At 47.8% G+C, this 15,779-nt stretch overlaps 1 protein-coding gene across 1 annotated transcript; it reads right to left on the bottom strand.

The window, feature by feature from the left end:
• Window positions 1-10,615: 10,615 nt before the first annotated feature.
• On the bottom strand, window positions 10,616-11,423 carry LOC124689967 (ethylene-responsive transcription factor ERF038-like). Its single transcript, XM_047223417.1, has one exon. The coding sequence runs from the start codon at window positions 11,366-11,368 to the stop codon at window positions 10,616-10,618; it is 753 nt and encodes a 250-aa protein (XP_047079373.1). The 5' UTR covers window positions 11,369-11,423.
• Window positions 11,424-15,779: the final 4,356 nt, after the last annotated feature.

The raw sequence follows: 15,779 nt of genomic DNA, 5'->3' as shown, positions 1-15,779 counted from the left end.
CACATCACACTTATATGGTGAACACAACTACCAGATAAAATATATTAGAAATGCAGGGATATGTGATAAGGTATCGCAAGAAAAAACAAGATCCCTACATACACTTCTACTCTATAGAACATGAAGAAGCTCCCAAAAAGAAAATCCATCCATAGCAGGGCAGGCCATCTAGAAAACCTAATACAAAATGCCACATCAGGGGCATGAACTTCAGCAAACCAGTACAAAAAAATTACAGCTAGTCCACCACAAAAGCTATAAAAAATGATGGAAACAAACAACAACATGTAGGTATGCAACAGATATGACTATTCTAGGCATGTAGGTTGCATCCGAAAAAGAAAACCCCTACCACTCTCCCCGAAGAAACTACCACAGGCCAAAAACAGCTTCCAAAAGCCAAAAAAACGACCGCGCGGGAGGCATCAAAACTTCACAAAAAACGGAACCTACAACTGAACTACCAGCAGCACATACAAATTGACCACCTTGCTACGCGCACACTGAAGGAGACAACCAGTGTATACTAAGCTGGGGACGATTCCGACGACCCGCGTGCGGAGAAGCAACGGGGGATGATGGGCCGAAACCCTCGACGTCCACAACAGGTACGCGCCGGGGACGCACCTTCCCTCCGCCGCACCTTTCCTATCCAATCGGGCTGGACAACACGAACCCGAGGCTAGCGGGGGGGGGGGGGTGGAACAAAATCATCAAAACTTGATGTTGGTCCATGGCATAAATAAGAAGGTAAAATCCAAAACCATGCAGCAGAGTCAACTGAAAACCATGGCTCGGATCATCCAAGCATCAGGAAATATGTCACGAGTTTGCCTAAACCTCCATATGCCTACATACACAGAGCAGTATCTGGGAGCAGACGAACAAGTATGAAATTGGGGGGAATCATAAACCTAGGACGAAAAATTACGGGGTATACCCAATTTCATCTACGGCTACGCATCGGAGGAATCCAGATCTACCGACAACCATCATAAATCCAAGGTGGAACCAACGAATTGGGCACCCATCGCGTGATTTGGAGGCGCCATACCACAGGTCGGAGCTGACACCCGCACCAACCCGAAGCGAGGGGGTGAGATGGAGGCCGGAGAGAGAGGTGAGGGGGAGGTCGCGCCCGATTCCGTCCGCGCCTACGGCCGTCCACCGGACTCGTCGCCGGAGAGTGGAAGAGAGGCGTGGCTCGGTGCGATGCGGTGCAGAGAGAGAGCGAGAGGAATGGGTAACAAAACGTACACGGGGAGAAGCGCGGAGACTCACCACCTTGAGCGCGGCGACGGATCTACCGGTCGCCGCCGAAGAATCGAAGAAGAAACGGCGAGGAATCGAGCTCCGCCACGAATCGCCTCCGCGTCGCCGGAGATAGAGGAGAGAGAAAGAGCGAAGAACTGTGAGCGGTTCGGACGAAAAAACAAAGCAGAAATGGCACGGTTCCCGAAATTCAAACGCCACTCACTTACAGGTGGAGCCCACCATCCGACCAGGTCCAGATATGCGGTGTCAAAACCTTGGCCCGCCCACCCGTCCACCACGAGGCCCACCACCCACACTCGGCCCCCTTAGATGGCGATGCGCGAATCGCGACGCATCCGTCGCACGGGAGACGCGCTCGTGCGGCGCTTGCCTGTATCATTTCCCTTGAAAGAAAGCTACTACTATATGGACCAGTCAGGTTTTATGTTGAGCGTTATCTATTCTTTTTTCTTTTTTTGACCGTGTGCATCCGATGTCATTAGAGTACCACGTTGTTACGACAATAAAATTAGGGCATTTCTGTCTTTGGAAACAACTTCCATGTTGTTGTCTTATTCGTAAAAAAAAATGGCTTGTGGTTTTGTGAAACCATAAGCCTATAGCTGTATGGTTTTGCCATATTTTCTCTTTTGCCGTGTTGCGACGATCTTGGCTTGACTTCCTTGTTTTTTTTTTTTTTTAGATCGATCACAGCTGTGAGGATGGATCTGAATAATTGAAGGCAGTCCTTACGTGGATCTGGCCCTTAATTGCCTTGATATCGTTCCCTTTAAAATCAAGTAATTAAGCAAATCAAGCTAGCTCTAAGTATAGTCGATCATCCACGATTAGCTAGAGCTAACTCTTACACAGTTACACACTTCACTTCCGTGGGGCAGTCCCAGTACTCGCGTACACTTGTCGAATCGTACGGTGACATGAGTAACCGTCCTTCCGGTAGGGATGGAATATTTATGCCCAAATAATCCAGCGAGGACGGTAGATTGACGACGAGGGTAGGGAAGGTCTGTTCATGGTGACTCGCTTACGGAGAAGAGGATCCGTGCCGTGGATTTGCCTGACAGGCCGTACGTTTCCAGCTGGTTGCCTTGCGCCACAGTGCGATCAAAGAGGGTCACTGCATCTGCATGCGGCTAAATGTTCTCTTTTTTCTAGGTGGGGGCGGCTAAAATGCTCTCCATGTTACAAGTGCATATGTACCCTAACAAAGTTGACACACTGGTGGACTTGTCTTCTAGTTAGCGAGGCTCATAGCCGTGTGATCGAAATTGAATTTTATATAGGGTGATCGATGTGCCATTGCAGACATCCCAGCATGGAGACAGTTCGAGATTTCTCGTGCTAACTACTTATATGAGCATGTGCGATACTGCTTGTTTGTGATCTATATAGTCTGTCAATTATCCTCGATATTTATTAGGACGGCCTAAATTAGACATGAAATGTGTTCATTTAGATCCGTTTGATGGCATGGCGGACAACCTTCAAGACCCCTATCAGTTTATCTGGGCCGGTGTCGACTTCCAAAGGCGGTGTTGCCATAGAAGGTATGACACATCGAATTGTGGCAGATGCATCGCCTCCCTGCCAACACGTAGCCTTCCCTACAACCTTTCCCACCATGGCCTCCAGTTCTAAAAGGCCATGGACTGCGGCTCCCCCCTCTCCCCCACCTTGTCCGACAGACTTTCACTTACCAACCATGACTCGCTGCATGCAAACCACATGGGCCTGACCCATGTCGCGCGTGAGCGTTATACCCGCCGCCGGCCGAGGAGGTTGAGGACGAGACGGCGGTGCTGAAGGTGATGAACGAGTTTGACAAGGACATGGACAACGATGATGCAGAGGAGTTCGTCCATCATCCAACAAACGGTGAGCAGGCAGCCTATTGCCATCCTTCAAAACTACCGAGGGAGGAGGTGTCGCTCATGCATGTTCTCTCGAGTAGACGAACATGGCCATTTAGGACCTTGTGAAAGAGAACTCCTGCCAGCAGGTTGCGTCTGAATTTCTGACGAGGGAAATATCCAACCGGGTTGGCCCACCAAGGTGAGTCATTGGACAAGGCCAAGGTAGCCCCGGGCTGCAACTATAGTCGCATCCATGGTAGACTCGCGCACAAGGGTGTGGAGTGATTCACTGGCCTAGTTGGAGACAAGAGATCAACATAGAGAGCACATTGATCATCCAAGGGTAGTTAGTCGACTAGGTCCTTGGCCGACTTGGTCATATCCTATAAGACCCTAAGCCGAGTTATCTATACAGGGCTTGACTAGAGGTATAAACCAGAGATCACAATTATCCGCCCTTATTCTCCTCTACCGCTTTCAGCAACTTGTATCACATTTGTGAATACAATCATAGCGGGAAGTAGGTCTTTACCACCACCTTAAGGGCCAAACCTGTGTACATCGTGTGTACCAATATCGTGCAGGACATCCAATGTCGCCATCGGTATCCACATCATCTAACCTACCTTGTGTAGCATTTGTATTAACAATTCATTGATATTTTTAGTTGTATCTCGTTTGCCGTCCCCCGCACATTGGTCGCTGCGAAGACGAAGGTCAAGGAGCCCCATGCACGACCATGTTTTGGCACCACGACAGAAGTGGTTTTCGAAGAAGAAGCCCCCCACCCCCAGCACCCGCACCTTTCTTTGCGGATGTCGTGTAGCCTTTTTCCCTTAAGGTGGAAATGATGGTCCCAAGCCGACCTCGACTACCGACATGGACACCGATGCACTCATGGTGGTCGAGAATATGCCAAGAAGGTAAACAAATAATTTTTACCTATCTTTTGATTGAAATTGTATGCAATTGGACTGGCAATGGCATTGAAATCATTGAATGACACTGTCGGATGAAACTAGAGCTATTGTGTGCAGATTGTGACAAAATTTAAGTTGATATTGTTGTGCAATTGTGATAATTATTGTGTGGTGATTCAGTTGTGTAGCATAGATAATGTTGATGCCATTGCAAAAAAGTTTGCACATGTGTTTCCGCGAGAGTTTACACAAGAGGAGAGTAAACGAGTGAGGGTTTTGTTAAACCTATTCCATGAAAAGGGAGAGGGACTATTTTATGAAAACGAAGATGAAGCCTTGTGCAATGCATGTATAATAATTGGTATAGATTCGATAGTAGGGAATGAACAATAAAGTTACACTGTTTGGGACTATATCCATGAGCTCTACAAGATTCTCCCGAAGGATAAATTTCCTAGGAGTGTCCGTTATCTCCAACATTATTTTCAGGCCATTAACACCAACTGTTTTAAATGGTTTTGTTGCTTGGCTCAAGTTGCTTATACTTATTTGTACCATATTTTTGTAGTTGAACACATGTGAAAATTTATTCATATGAGCAAACCGAAGAAGAAAGGTTGAAAGTTGGGGAAGCTACTCACTTAGCACCATTGTTGGAAAATCCTCGTGCATGATGAAAAATGGAAAAACCGCCCCAACAATGAAATCCCAAACAAAAGGGAGACTCCTTGTAGCTCGGTTGGAGAGGATTTTGTAGTGGACACCGATCATGTTGGATCAAGTTGCCCAACCACTCTCTCCATGATCAATGGAGATATGCCCAAAGGAAGAAAGAAACCAAAGAACAAGAGGGCAAATGGAGATGAGAGGGGATACTAAGCATCATTGGACAACATGATGGAGGTGATGAAAGACATTTCTATGCAAAGAGCAGAGTTGAAGAACATGGAATTGGAGAAGAGGAGAGATGCCGAGGAGAGGAAGTTGGCGGTCAAGGAAATGACAAGAGGGTTGAGCATGAGCAAAGGATCATGTTCATGGAACCAAGTGTTCTAGATGAGAAGGGCCGAGCATATTGAGAGCTTTGGCATGACGATCTTGGCATCAAGAGGTTACTTTCCAAACAATGGTGGCAATGGCGGTACAATTTTTTTTTTAGCAACCGGCAGGAGCACTATCTTTTCATTAAGCAAGAGGGAACAAAACGGTCCAAACAGTACAAGAGAGGGCATTTTTAGATTAAGGTGGTAAAATGCCCAGAACCCACCATGAAGGACAAGCTACCAAAAAGAAAAACTAATCCGGTTCGGCTGGGATGACCGGGCCGAAGCCATTTATAGCACGATCCCTTTGGAGGATATCCTCGTTTGCGATGCTTGCGACCTCAAGGTAGGTAAGACGTTGTCTAGTGAAAATGCGCCGGTTTCGTTCCTTCCATGCGTTCCTTCCATGGCAGTACAATTTGAGAGTGAACATTCATGCAGTGCACCGATGATGAACTAGTCTATGTTACTCTCCACTGTAACTACTCCATGTGTTACAGTTTAACATGCGGGCTCGTGATTTAAGGCAAACTTTGACCGGTAATTTGGTAAAAAAATATGAATTATATGTTCACAAAAGCTATACCGTTTGATTCATATTTTTTAAAAGGTTTCCAATGTTACAGTTTTGTGACACATAATTTATAATTCTTAACCAAAATAATGGTTAAAGTATTTTTCTTAAACTACATGCGTCTTCTAAACTGATGATGTTTTTTTTTACCTGCAAGAAAAAACATCATGACCTCACATTCACTTATTCTGATCATGGTTCGAATAAAATCGAGGAACATCCATAGCAACACATGGCAGCTATTGTTTCCGCCAGAAACCAGAATGACATGCGTAAATGTGGCAAGTGGCGCATCCATGAACTCGAAGAAAACGTGTCCAATGATTTGCTCCGCACCATTTCGTTAGTACTACCACTTTTAAACTGATTATTACGGTGCACATTTATTTCTCTATGCATCGATATATAAATGCCATAGAGATGTAACGAAACGACCGTGAGACTAGTCACAATACACTAATATTATTTATATGATACTAGTTTATGATACTACCCCCACAATGCATAGTATCATAAGATAATATCATAGCATCATTATATTTAATGTTTTGTAGAATCTCAATGCAAATATGTGTACAAAATATGTTTGCCATTAAGTTTTCTAGTTTTACGTGCTATGATACGGTACCACTCTCATCTCTCACCTCATTAAATGGTGTGTCACATCAGATTTTTGCCAACATGACATGCATGATACTACCTATGATACTCCCATTGTGGCTAGTGTGAGCCAGCTGCCAACGGCCAGACAGAGCAGTAACTACCGAAAGGATAGGCTAGTTCGTGTTTCAAACATGCTTAGCAAATATTATTATATTCTCTCTTTGTTTTGCGAATTCAGATCTGCTACTCCACTTGTGATCAGATTACCTTCTCGTTGGTGCTTCTATTTTGACAAGCGTGGTATGTGTCAAGACGACGGTGAAGTCCAATTAATTGTCAAGGCGGAGAGGTTGCAAAATTACTTACTCGACGATTAAATTTATTGCCATATATTTTCTGTACACTATGAAAGTAATTTTTCGAGATAATTTTATCTCTAGGCTTATCCAAAACAATAGTTCATTGAGAACCCGATGGATTATGTTTCGACTATTGGAACATATAGAATTATTCTAACATCGATCGACATGCCTGATATGAATGTTCCCAATCCCATGTGGCGCGAAATGCCACATAAGATAACCATGCACCGCTTTAAAATTAAAGTTGCAGAGTCTGTAACTCTGTATACGTACGTGCAGTTCTAGTGTAGAAATGTGTACTGCAATACTCTCTTTCGTTAAAAATATTATTTGATAAATAGCTCGAGCTAGGTGATCCACTGAATGCTGCTTACACCAGGCATTGACAGGCCGCTCGATTCCCTGGGTGCGTCCTAGCTCCTACTTTGATTTGTTCCACAATCAGTGGTTGAATCGGCGACCTTCAGTTCCCATACATGATGCAAAAGCGATTTGAACTGAATTATGCCTTCCGCTGGGCTCTCGGTGTAATAAATGTGAATTGTGCGTATATATAAGATAAGATATTCGATACCATACGCACTAGAACGAACTTTGGCCAAAACGAACTGAATGGTTCTTCTTCGTGTATGCCTTTTATCCGAAAGGGACCTATGTTGTCATTTCGGTCTCTACATCAACTGATACAATTAGTCATAATTTTATTTGTCTGTATGGTTTCGCTTAAAGAAGCAGTTTGGAAGAAAAAAAAACTATATTTTCTATGGTTTTAATCATGCATGCGGCTTTGTTTCTGGTGTGCTTCACGGGTAAGGCAAGAACATAATTAATGTCCTGGTGACGCTCTTCTAAGTTCTAAGTATAGTGGTTTTCTGGCTAACTATAAAAAGGATTAGTTAAATTATTGATGTCATTTGAGACCAATGCTTCTATGGTAGCTCCTATGCATTATAAAATCTTTATTAACCAATAGTAAAGCCAGTTTGTTTGCCAAAATATAGTATATTTTTGACAACCCGTAATAAAACACTCTCTCTCGATCTCTCCCTCTTTCTTCATATATAGAGGATAGTTCAAATACTGAAAAATTGTCAAACATGAAAATGGCCTCTTCACATATACTAGCAAATAGCCAAATATGTTAACAAATCTGTGATGTTTTGCACTGATGATCAATCTAAATAAACTGTTTTCACCCATCTGTAGGTTGTGTTAAATTTTCTTTAGGCTCAGTGAGAATATATATATCAGTATTGTTTGGGTCAACATCCAACTATGCTCACTCTACATATAACCAATTGTTGTGTAGTAACTTTAGCTAAAATTGCATTGCACGCTTCCAGTGCCGTAATTGAAACTTTTGGCTAAGCAATATTGAACTCCAGGTGACCATGACTTGCAAATTTTGTTTAGCCCTATATAGCTAGCAAAATCAATACTTTTGCATGTGAACGAGCCAATGAGAGCATCCCCACTCGTTTGGGCTCCCCACGCCCAAATCCGGCGAAATTTAGCGCCGGATGGATGTAGTTTTTGGCCTGGGGAGGCCCATTTTTCCAGCCGCGAGCCCATGGACGCGCACCCACCGCGTGCATAGCGACGGCGCAGCCACCGGGAAGGGCAATCGTCGGAGTTCCCTCGCCGCATTGAACCGTCGCGAAGTGGACTGGAGAGCCGAAACGACTCGTCGGGAACGGTCGAAGTGGCCTCGATGCGAGAACCGCCGTAATGGAGCACGAACTCCGCGGAAGAGCAACCGGCGCTCTCTTTCGTCGAGAGACCTACATAAACGGTTTTCGACGGGCTGAGCCATTCATCTGTTCTCTCGTCACCATCCTCCGTCAACCATGAGCGATATCTCTTGGCCATCGGACACCGACAGCGAGGGGAAGCCGCCTGGATGGCGCCATTGGTGGGATCCAGCTGCATCGTCCGAGCAGCGACGATCCCCCCCGTCGGCCAGCGAGGACGAGTGGGACGACGAGGAGGAGGACGAAGAGGCCGTGGAGCAGAGCCGAGGAGCAGAGCCGAGGAAGAGGCCGAGGAAGAGGAGGAGGAGCGAGGAGCAGGAGCAGGAGCAGGAGGAGGAGGACGAAGAGGCCGATGAGGACGACGACGAGGAGGACTCAACTTCCTCCGACGAGGAGGTGACGAGCCGGAAGCGTCGCCGCGACGACGATGAGGCGGGGCCTTCTAAGAAGAAGAAGAAGTAGTTTAGTTTTAAAGTTTTTATATGTAATTTCTATGTTTATTCGAATTATATTCGAAATATATATATAATCTATCTATGTTGCACCACTTGAGAGTTCAAAGCTTTCGTTCGACGAGGGTATTGCCGTAGATCGGGAAGACGAGGGTTTTGCCGTAGATCGGGAAGACGAGGGTTTTGCCGTAGATCGGAGGCCATTGTCGCCGACAAGTTGGGGCCACGCCCGCTTTCACTCGTCCGGAGTCCCCGAGCGCTCCCCGGGGGGCCGGGGATGGCGTGGGATCGCCGGATGGATTTAGGCCCAAATCCGGACGAAAACGAGGAACCGGGGGCGCGACTGGGCCGAATTACGCCGTCCGGATGAAAAAAACGCTCGCCGGGGGCCTGTTCGGGGGAACGAGTGGAGATGCTCTGACTCAGAAAATTACTGCAAGTTCGTAGAAAGAGAAAACGAATGGATATATCATGGTTCATGAACCGCAAGCATGCATGTCAACCGTACATATGGTCCTGACGCCCTGATATGCACCATCCGAGAAATTAAGGTTTGTGCCGTGGCTTTCGGCGGCAGCTCCATTTTTACACGTTCGATGAATCGTGAGTACACCCAAAAGTTTGTATTCCCTTGTGGTCCGATCCATGAAACTTGCACAGACAAGGTCCCCCTCTCCTCTGAACTTGGACCAGGCTGATGAGCTCTGAAAGCCGACCGCTGAAAGAAATGGCGCCACACGTCTCAGCGCATGCACACACAACGGCATGCAACTCCCACAAAATGTAGTAGCGCTCTCAACCACAAATGTGGTGTTCAATATATGGGATGTGCACAGGACACAGAGATGGCTATCAAGAGTGACAACAAGCAAACAAACAACAAGGCATGGCATGACATGCACGCACTCGAGATATTTCCATGCACCGAGTTGAACGGACTGAAACAGACAATGGTGTTCCTTTCCTTCATCATGCACATGTTGTTTTGGTATATATCTGATATGAGTTGGTACAACACAAGATGTTATTATGCTTAGCAATGTTTACTAACGCTAGCTATACGATATCAAGACATACATATTGAGCCATCAGAATTTGCGACAACAACTATAATATACTCAGTGTATCTTCAGTGTACACTCTCTCAATCAGTGCAGCAACAGTAACCAAAGAACCAAAGAGTCAGATCAAAAGGCGCTTCGTGGTACAAAAGGCATAGCAGTACAACACGCAGTACTATAGCTTCGCAATAGGAAGTGAAGGCCGTCATTTCTAGTTGCTTTCCCCCACTCCCAGAGTGTGCGTCCCAAGTACTAGCTAGGAGTCTAGTAGAGCAGCTAGCTAGGTACTCAGGGGCACCACTCTAGTACAATTTCGCAATGTTTTGTCCGACAAAGACCATGTCTTTTCATGCATGTTTTTTCTTGATTCGTATTGTGACATTGTACGGCTACGCTTAATTATTGGCGTGCAGGTAGAGAAAGAATATATAATGCCAAAGAAAAGACAAATTCAAAACAATAGACCCAAATTATACCATGACAAAATGAAAAAAAAAAAGGTAGCTATGAAAACGCCATGGAGTAGAAAAAGAAGGGGAAATAAGAAGGCAGAAGTATTGGTTGACCTCTTGATCGAAATGTAAAGTTGCAAATATCTATATATACAGATTTGGAAGAGAAACTGAGGACATCGGAATCGGATACAGGAGAGAGAGAGAAAGAAAGAGAGAGGGAGGGAGATAGAGAAATAAGCTGTTAATTACCCAATAATATTTAGCAATTACAGGTTCCACAAGAGTGCGCTAACTGACGGACCCCAGCCATGGTGGTCGGCGCCGTCTTGGCCGAGGCCGAACATGTTGTCCTGCGCCGCCGCCGCCGGGGCGTAGCCGCAGCAACCATCTTCTTGTAGCCAGACGGGGTCGCACCATGACTGGTCCGCCAGCGTCACGTCGAGGAACGAGGCCGAGCCGAACATGATCCCCGCGGCGTCCTCGTCGAGGCGCGGCAGCTCGAAGATCGCTTCGAGATCGTCTTCCGCCTCGGAGACGTTCTTGCTGTCCGTCATCGGCGGGGCGGATGGCGGGGGCGACGACAATGCGGTGGTGGCATGAGGAGCCCCGTGGTCATGTAGCGTGGGGACGTCCATCGCCGCGGCGCGGACGGCGGCGGCCTGCACGTCGCGCGGGGCCGCGGAGGCCGGGCGCGGGAGGTACGCGGCCAGCTCCGGGAAGTTGAGCACGGCGGTGGGTCCCTTGACGACGAGCGCGGCGGCGTCGTGCGCGCGCGCGGCCATCTCGGGCGTGGGGAAGGTGCCCAGCCAGATGCGGGACTTCTTGCGCGGCTCCCGGATCTCCGACACCCACTTGCCCCACGCCCGCATTCGCACGCCGCGGTAGGACGGGTGGCGGCCCCCGTCCCGGGCTCGCTTCTCCGCTCCTCCGCCGCGCCTGGCGCCTCCTGCCGGCGACGCTGGCGGCGAGGACGACGTACCCCCGGACGACGCCGGGCTGGACACCTCCCGGTCCGGCATTTGTTAGCAAGGTAGCTGCTTAGCTAGTGGTGGTGGTGTGTGTGAAGATGGAGCCGAGCTGCGACGGAAGAGCTAGCTGCAGGATGAATGTGAGAGAGGAGGGGATCGTCGAGGGGTGGTTATAGTAGTGGCTGGTGGGTAGTGAGGGGAGAGAGAGAGCTCATAGCGACAGGCTGACAGCTCAACGACTAACCCGATCGAGCGAGCGCGCATCTCTCCCTCTGCTTTGGGCTTACTGTTTCCTTCTTTCTCCAGAAAGTGTTTTGTACCGGCAGCACTGTTAGTGCAACTGGCTACTAATTAAGGTAGTAGTAGTAGGAGGTTAATGCAACTGGCCATATAATTAAGCCCATGATAGTAGTACGTACAGCTCCTACTTTTGTGCTCGTTTTGGTACGTAGTGCCAAACTCCACCTACGTACGTGGTCTCAGCTGATACATGCATGCAATACGGAATCTTCTATTCTAATCTTCTAATACAGCTCTACTTCGGAGGAGTGGACGTAGTACTGCGTACGTGCCGTATTGACGAGTGATCGGCGGTTACTTTCTGGTCACTGGTTAGTTAGCTAGTCTTCCCTTGCACTCGTACGGCCGGGCTTCCTTTTTCCAATTAATCATCAACTGCCCTGGCTTATTTACTGCACTTTACGCTTCATTAATTAGCAACACAGGCATCAAGTCATAACAAAATACTACAGTACTCCCCTCCAATTGATGATAAGTCTTGAAGGTTTTGTTGAACTAAGCATCTCCAGTCGCGTTCCCCAAACCGTCCCCCAAACGGCGTCGGATTAAGCGTTTGGGGAACGTGTTTCATTCGTGCCGTGTTTGGGGGACGTCGCTTCCCAGCCGCGTCCCCCAAACACCGCCCTCAAACATTAATATTTTTTTTGCATTTTTATTTCAATAAAGAGAAAAAAATATTCCACAAACTAATACATAATTGGGAACGTGGTTTACATGAAGATATAGTTTGGAACATGGTTTTCCACAAACTAATACATAGTTTGAACCATAGTTGACACAAATATAAAATATTACAAAAAAACTAAATCTAACAAGGCCGAGCATCGAAGGTTTCGTGTGCTCGCTGCCAAGAAAGAACACTCGAGGGCACACCCAGTCACCCAAACTGGAAAATCTAGCTGGTGAGGGTGCCCATGTTGTTTTTTCCGAGGAAGAACATCCAGAAACCTTCGTGCATATATTCGCCGCGAAGAAACAACACTCTTCAGTCGTCGTCCTCCTCGGTGCTGTCGCTGTGGTAGTTCCGGCGGCAACACGTCTCGTCGAACACCTTGACGCTCATGTCCCTGTCGCCAAAGTAGGAGAACACGAGCACGAAGCCGGCTTCGAGGCGGTGGTAGCGCGCGAACTTCTCCCAGCCGATGTGGAGGTACATCTTGCCGCGCGCGTCGTAGATCACGTCGACGATCCACCGGCAGCATCCGCAGTCATCCTCCCGCAGATGCAGCAAGCCTGGGCGCTCGTCGCCGGCGACGAAGTCGGCGAAGGTGTCCGGCAGCCTCTGGATGCCGTGTGGGTCGCTCTTGAGGACGAAGATGAACTCGAACAATACGGGGCCCTCCTCGTCCTGCATGTCCGACGATGAGGACGACGATGGTGTCACAGGCGACGGCGAGCGTGCAGCTCTGCCGCGGCCACGACCAAGACCACGGCCGCGAGCTCGGCCTCCGCCTCTACCAGCCATGGCGTCGACTCTTGAGATGCTGGTGACATAGGCATCCCCAATGGGCCTGCTGAAGATAGTACCCGGGGTTTACTGAAGGCCCATGACTCGAAGAATAAGAAGATCCGGAAGCTCAAGTTGCTATTAAGGAAAGCTAGAGTTGTATTAAGAAATATTACTTGTAATCTTGCGGGACGGGTTAGAAACCCTTCCGGACTCTGTAACTTGTGTATTACGAATCCCTCGGCTCCGCCTCCTATATGAGGGGGAGTCGAGGGACAAAGAAAGGATCGATTCATTGTCTCACAAAACCCTAGTTTCCATATCGTCGAGCACTTTTCGGCTGAAACCTTCGAGATCTACTTGCCCTCTACTTCCGACTAAAACCCTAGTCTACAACTTGTAGGCATTGATAAGTTAATCCCTTGTCAATTGGCGCCGTCTGTGGGAATTAGAGGTGTCAAGGATCTGATCTCGATGAAACGTTTAAAATCGTCGACTTCGTCAACTGCAAGCAACGCAATGGACAGAGGTAAACGGATCGAAACTGGTCTAGTTGATTTTGTACCTCACCCGCCCTTCCGTTTGGATGCATATGCGTATCTGGAGGAGCCCATGGAGATGACGTTCGGGAAGTTCCACTTCCGCGTCGAGAAAGAAGGAGCGTATCGTCTCGAAATTCCGATCTCGTCGGGATTATCAGCGGTCGATCCCGATTTTTCGAGCTCAGCATCATCAATCGAATTAGGAGACGAGGAGATTTCATCGCCACGCTTCATCGGCACCAGGGCGAGCGAAAAAACTCGTCAAGATCTTCAGCGACATGTCCTTCGAGTCATCTGCGGACTCCTATATAAGCGATGACTCGAGCGACACCGACAGCTTCAACTTCATCGACAAATCCATCACCGTTGGAAAGGTCTTCACCAATCTCTATGATGGTGTCACCAAACCCGACAAAGTTCAGAACCCAAAATATCATCAGATCTACGCAATTGGAGAACCAAGCCGGACAGAACCAGTGACGTCAGAGGCTTTCGATGATGCGGGAAATCCGTATGTCGATCCCGCAGATCTCGCGCGAGGTTTGGGAACAAAATATATCGGAACAGGGAACACGAGAGATGGTGCAATTTCCGCAGGCCGTATGGGATCGAGTCGCAAGAGCTATCGATGGCACAGAACCAATGACTATTGCGGCAACACCTGAGGAGTCACAAGCATACCAATATAGGCTTGCCCGTATCAGGAGGGAGCTCGAGAAACAGAAAATCGAGTTGGATAGGAGGCAGGAAGCAGCCTCTGCATCAAGCAGGCGAAGAGCGGAGCTAAGTCGACATTCAGGAACTTCGGGAGATAGTCACAGGGAAGCTCGAAGGAGAGCAAGATCTCGTCTGCAAAATATACCTGAAGCAGAGAGAGAGAACTTAGTTCAAAACCTCGACATGTCTTTTATGTCAATCGACACGAGGGGGAATATTATTCCCAAAACACCGTAAGCTGGGTATATGGCGACGCAAGCATTTATCCTCGCAAATAGACCACCTCCCGGAGATCCAAGAGAAGCATTGTACAATATGGCCATGGAAGGAGTCGGAGTTATGGGGACATCATTCGTAACTCCGCCTCCTGAAGGGGCAGCAAGGCAAAATAGTCCACGACCCGCTCCAGCAGCACCAGGTCCCGAGAGAAGAAGTGGAGCACGAGACACAGCAGCACAAGCACGGGTGGACAGAGCGCGACAAAATAGAAGGGAACATCGACACTCCCCAGAGATAGATGATGAGGATATGTGTGGGCTGCCGTGCTTTACAAGGAGGGTCCGGAAAACTCGAGTTCCATCAGGGTTTAAATTACCCGACAATTTCAAAAAATTCGACGGCCTGCAAGATCCAGAGGACTGGCTAGTCGATTATCTCGAGACGGTGAAGCTGATAGGAGGAACCAGAGCAACAGCCATGCAGAGCATCCAAGTACATCTGAGTGGAGCCGCAAGATCTTGGATAAAAAAGATTCCCCCAGGTTCCATCGACAGCTGGGAAAATTTTGAGGATGTGTTCGTCAAGAACTTCCGATCTACCTGCAAAAAACCTGCGTCATTGGAAGAGTTGAGATCGTGTCGACAAAAGCATGATGAATCAATGAGAAAGTATATCCAAAGGTGGAACATCATTAAAAACTCGGCAGAGAACATATCTGACTTGAGAGCGATAGATGCGTTCGTAGCAGGAATTCGACGAGGAGACTTTGTCGAGGATTTGGGGAGAACTAACCCAAAAACAGTATCAGCATTGATGGAGATAGCAAACAGGTGGGCAGATGGAGAGGATGCTGTTCACAATAAACGGCACAGGTCGCCTGACGAGGACCGCAATCGAAATTTCCAAAATAGGCGACGATTTTCTCGGCAGTACTCGAGTTACGACGCTCCTGGTCAAATCTCGGCTGGGTTTCGAGCAAGCGCTGGAGGAGGCAATAGAGATGACTATCAAAGGAGTAGCGAGCAGCGAGGCGACAATAGAGATGATTCTCGAAATAATAGGCAAAATAATGGGCCAAGGTTCCAGAGACCTTTCGTGTCCCCTGAGGACATGATGAACGGGCCGTGTCAGATGCATTTTTATCTCGACAACAACGGAAAAAGACGGTCGGGACATTTGCGAAGGACCGTCGAAATTTTCAAGCAATGTTAAGGTTTGCGGGGCAAGCCAATGCCCA

The sequence above is a fragment of the Lolium rigidum genome, chromosome 2 (assembly GCF_022539505.1).
Source record: "Lolium rigidum isolate FL_2022 chromosome 2, APGP_CSIRO_Lrig_0.1, whole genome shotgun sequence".
Lineage (NCBI taxonomy): Eukaryota > Viridiplantae > Streptophyta > Magnoliopsida > Poales > Poaceae > Lolium > Lolium rigidum.
This window is presented reverse-complemented; position numbering and strand designations above follow the sequence as displayed.

Coding starts and splice junctions, on each gene's coding strand:
- LOC124689967 (XM_047223417.1), bottom strand. CDS start 11,368: ATGCCGGACCGGGAGGTGTCCAGCCCGGCGTCGTCCGGGGGTACGTCG.